At 41.9% G+C, this 3511-nt stretch overlaps 1 protein-coding gene across 1 annotated transcript; it reads right to left on the reverse strand.

Moving 5' to 3' along the window:
• Positions 1-653: 653 nt before the first annotated feature.
• LOC117268145 (RING finger protein 222) lies at positions 654-2847 on the reverse strand. The gene has a single exon (XM_033644345.2). The coding sequence runs from the start codon at positions 2578-2580 to the stop codon at positions 1951-1953; it is 630 nt and encodes a 209-aa protein (XP_033500236.2). The 5' UTR covers positions 2581-2847; the 3' UTR covers positions 654-1950.
• Between the last annotated feature and the right edge of the window lie 664 nt (positions 2848-3511).

A 3511-nucleotide genomic window follows, 5' to 3' on the forward strand; every position in this document is an offset into this window, starting at 1 on the left:
TACCTTGCATAGCACAGGAGGTGCTGGTTTACCACAGCTTCGATCAGTCAATTAGTTTGATTAATTGTGTGAATTTGGTGTTTCAAAAGTGTAGTTCAGATTCACCAAAATCCCACAATTACACAAACAAACTACTGATAGAGGCAGAGTTAGACCAGCTGCTCCTGCATTCAATGAGGTAAAATTGCTGTTTTTGTCAATGGTGTCTGGCTGGTTTGATATGATCTGACTGTTGTTAAACACAGTCGCATATCACTGTGATTCATCGCAAATTTTCTCCATTTTTGGATTCTTACTTCACCAGAGGCATGCGAGAGAACACAATGACACAAGGTCAGTAACTGATACACAAATAGTTATTCAGGGGCGTGATGTATTTCTTTAATTTGGGTCCATTTACTGACGTACAAACCACCAACAGGAATATCATTAAGAAAGTCTGATTCATCAAAGAAATTAATCATTATTGTCCTCCTCCCACTCTCTGAGAAACCAGGTATGGCTGAAAAACAGAGGCCTCTCCAAGTGTGTAACCTGTAGGACTGGCCCAGCAGGATGGCTGAGGGATTACCACAGGAGGAAAGTAGGAGTGTACACATTTGTCTGGATGATGATGATACTGATAATGTTCATTCTAACAACAAGTCTTTTTATTTGCTGTGGATTCTTTGTTCAAGAGCAATTAGCATTAGTCTTCTCTCTATGAATCAGTTCCCATATTATCTTATTTTTCAGGTTTTCATGGCTGCCACAGTGAGGCTGTGTTTCTTTGCTCCATCTCAATCTGGATTCTTTCAAGAGAGAGAGTGGTAATCCAACGCCACACTCCAGCAAGTCCAGCAGTGTATCTCCTTACAGCAATCAGCCAGGCACAGCTCATCCCCAACTGCAAGTCTATCTCCTTCAGACTCACGGGCGCATCAATTATTTCTCACTGAAAGTTTTACAGGTGTCTCTGTTTACACCGTCTTTATACACGTTACAAGAGGAGGCAGTCACATGCTGTGAAGAATGTTACTGAGGGATCTAATTAAACACTAAACTTTCTCCAGTCTGCATATTAAACATTTTCCCACTTAACCAGCACATGTAAAATTCATATTTAAGATGGAAATTGTTAGGTTTTTTATTTCAAAATGTCTGACATCTTTCCTTGTGATGTAAGAAGGAGAGAAAGTCTGTTAATGTGACACCCTGACTGTGTCAAAAGGGTCTTTATCATCACACTAAACCGAGCTCACGTCTCAAAGTGTAACCCCGTCTTTGTTATTTTTAGCACATATGCAGACACAAAATGATCCTGAAGGTGAGACAGATGTACCTCTGCAGTTTACATTTTTGATGCTGCTTGGAAACAGTGTATCCAACAACAGGGTAACACAACAATGACTTGAGCTGGGTTAACAACAGTGGGATTAAGTAGGGTTAAATGGTTTTTATTGCTTTTTTTTTGCTTCCATTCCCCCTTATTTGTTGAAAATACAATTTCAAGATGTCCACGCTTGTTGGGATTTTACAAACTTTTAGGTGTGCTTTGGAATTGCTACATTTCCTGCATGTTTGCTTCTCATGAAACAGGTAGAACAGGTCACAGACGGGAATGCAAAACAAAAGACTTCGCTGTCAAGTCTTTAAACTTTACTCTGACTGTTGCTTGGTAATGCACACAAAGGACATGGGTATGCCTGTAAACTCCCCCTAAGTTTAGGGAAGGAAATGACAATGCTCCATCCCATTTTAAAACCATGCTGCAAAATAAATTTCAATGTAACATACTGAGTAACTGTATTACATTTTCATTTTGATTATTTAGTGGAATGCATCAGATTATTTAGATATTAAAACAACTACACTGCTTCACACACTTCATTCTATGGGTGAGAAAATGTTTCCTATAAATGTCAGTTCATCTTGGCACTTCATATCCAGAAATCCACATCACACACAAGTCTATGCCAATAAAATCCAGGGTAAAGTTGCAGCCACCAGTGCCAGTATGGTAAATGCTGACAGCAAAACGAGCAGGCATCGTGCAGTCGTGCAAATTCTGCGCCTTCGCCTGCGCTGAGGTTGAACCACAGTCATCACAACACTGAGCGCATCGTCTTCAGCCATGGGTCGCCCCTGAGCGCTTATGATAAAGATCTGAGATGCGTTATTGCTGGGGCTGATCAGCCTCTGTCGACGGATTCGTTCAGACATCCCCCTAAAGCAGCGAGCAACCCAATTAACTTCTCTCGGCGAACTGTCCGTGGAGGCGCGCCGTGCGCTCTGGAGCTGTCTCGGCGGCGGAGGCAGAGGCACCTCCAGGGTCTGCCCTTCACCTGAATCCTTGTCCGCCGCGAGGGATACCAGCGATTCCTTTTGCTTCTTGATGAATGTAAGATGTCGACAGATGGGGCAAACAATAGTGTCTCTGATACTGTTCCCATCGCTGTTGATGCTGACCAGCGTTTTGACCAGACAGTCGTGGCAGAATACATGTCCACAGCTCAGGGTTCTCTCTATGCCCGACAGACACTCATAGCACACCGGGCACTCTCGTGCGTCCTCCTGGCTGTCTTGCTTATAAAATGCCATTTAAGGAAAATCCACCACCGCCGCAAGAAAGCTGAGAAATGATTTAGACAAGACAGTCCATTCCTGTGGAAATGTAGTGTGAATTCCCTCGGCGCATGACTTTCTGTGCTGAGGGTGGAGGCGAGAACTGCGCCTTGTAAAACAGGGCCTGCCACCTGTGACTGCAGTGACTTCACTGATTGGGTCCTCTGAAGGTATCACTGGCTGTTCAAGTGGCCAAGCTGGTTTGCGTTACATGATTTTCATAAGGCTGCATGCTCACTGACATTCTCTAAATATTAGCAACACTAGCACATCTGACCAACTGGAGATATTTTCAAAGCTGCAGCTTATATTCTAATGTAGTAATGTCATTAAACTGCACAAAGTCAGTAACTAGGCTACATTTAAATGTAGATTTGCTAATGAAAAATAATTATCTTTTTATTTGTGTTTATGTCTTTCTTAATAAAAAAGTATCAAGATTTCAACAAGTCATTTTCTCCAATGAAACTGTGTTTGTAATAAGTTAATGGGACTCAATGAACTTTGCCCTTAAAGGAACAGTGTGCAAGATTTAGTGGGATTTAGGGACATAAAGCAGCCAGGATTGCAGATTGCAACCAGCAGCAACTTCTCCCCGTAAGGATTCCTTTAGTGTTCATTGTTCAGGAGTTTTTTACTGGGAGCCAGATATCCCACAGAGGTCTCCTTCTCTCCAAATAAATGGACCAGGTGTTTAAAACCAGTAAATACACTGAATAAAGTAGTATCACCCTAAAAAAATCAGTGCTGTTCCAACACTGCTCGTCATGGACAGGCTGCTAAATACTGTGGCTGATGCAAAAATACTAAAACTATGTAAAATCGTGAAAATGCAAACACATAAGAATGAAAATAGCCCTATCTAGAGCTGGTTTAGTTTGTCTGTTCTAGGCTATTGTAGAGACAT

The sequence above is a fragment of the Epinephelus lanceolatus genome, chromosome 18 (genome assembly GCF_041903045.1).
Source record: "Epinephelus lanceolatus isolate andai-2023 chromosome 18, ASM4190304v1, whole genome shotgun sequence".
Classification (NCBI taxonomy): domain Eukaryota; kingdom Metazoa; phylum Chordata; class Actinopteri; order Perciformes; family Serranidae; genus Epinephelus; species Epinephelus lanceolatus.

Excerpts from the sequence above, each read along its gene's own strand:
- LOC117268145 (XM_033644345.2), bottom strand. The coding sequence starts at position 2,580 with ATGGCATTTTATAAGCAAGACAGCCAGGAGGACGCACGAGAGTGCCCG.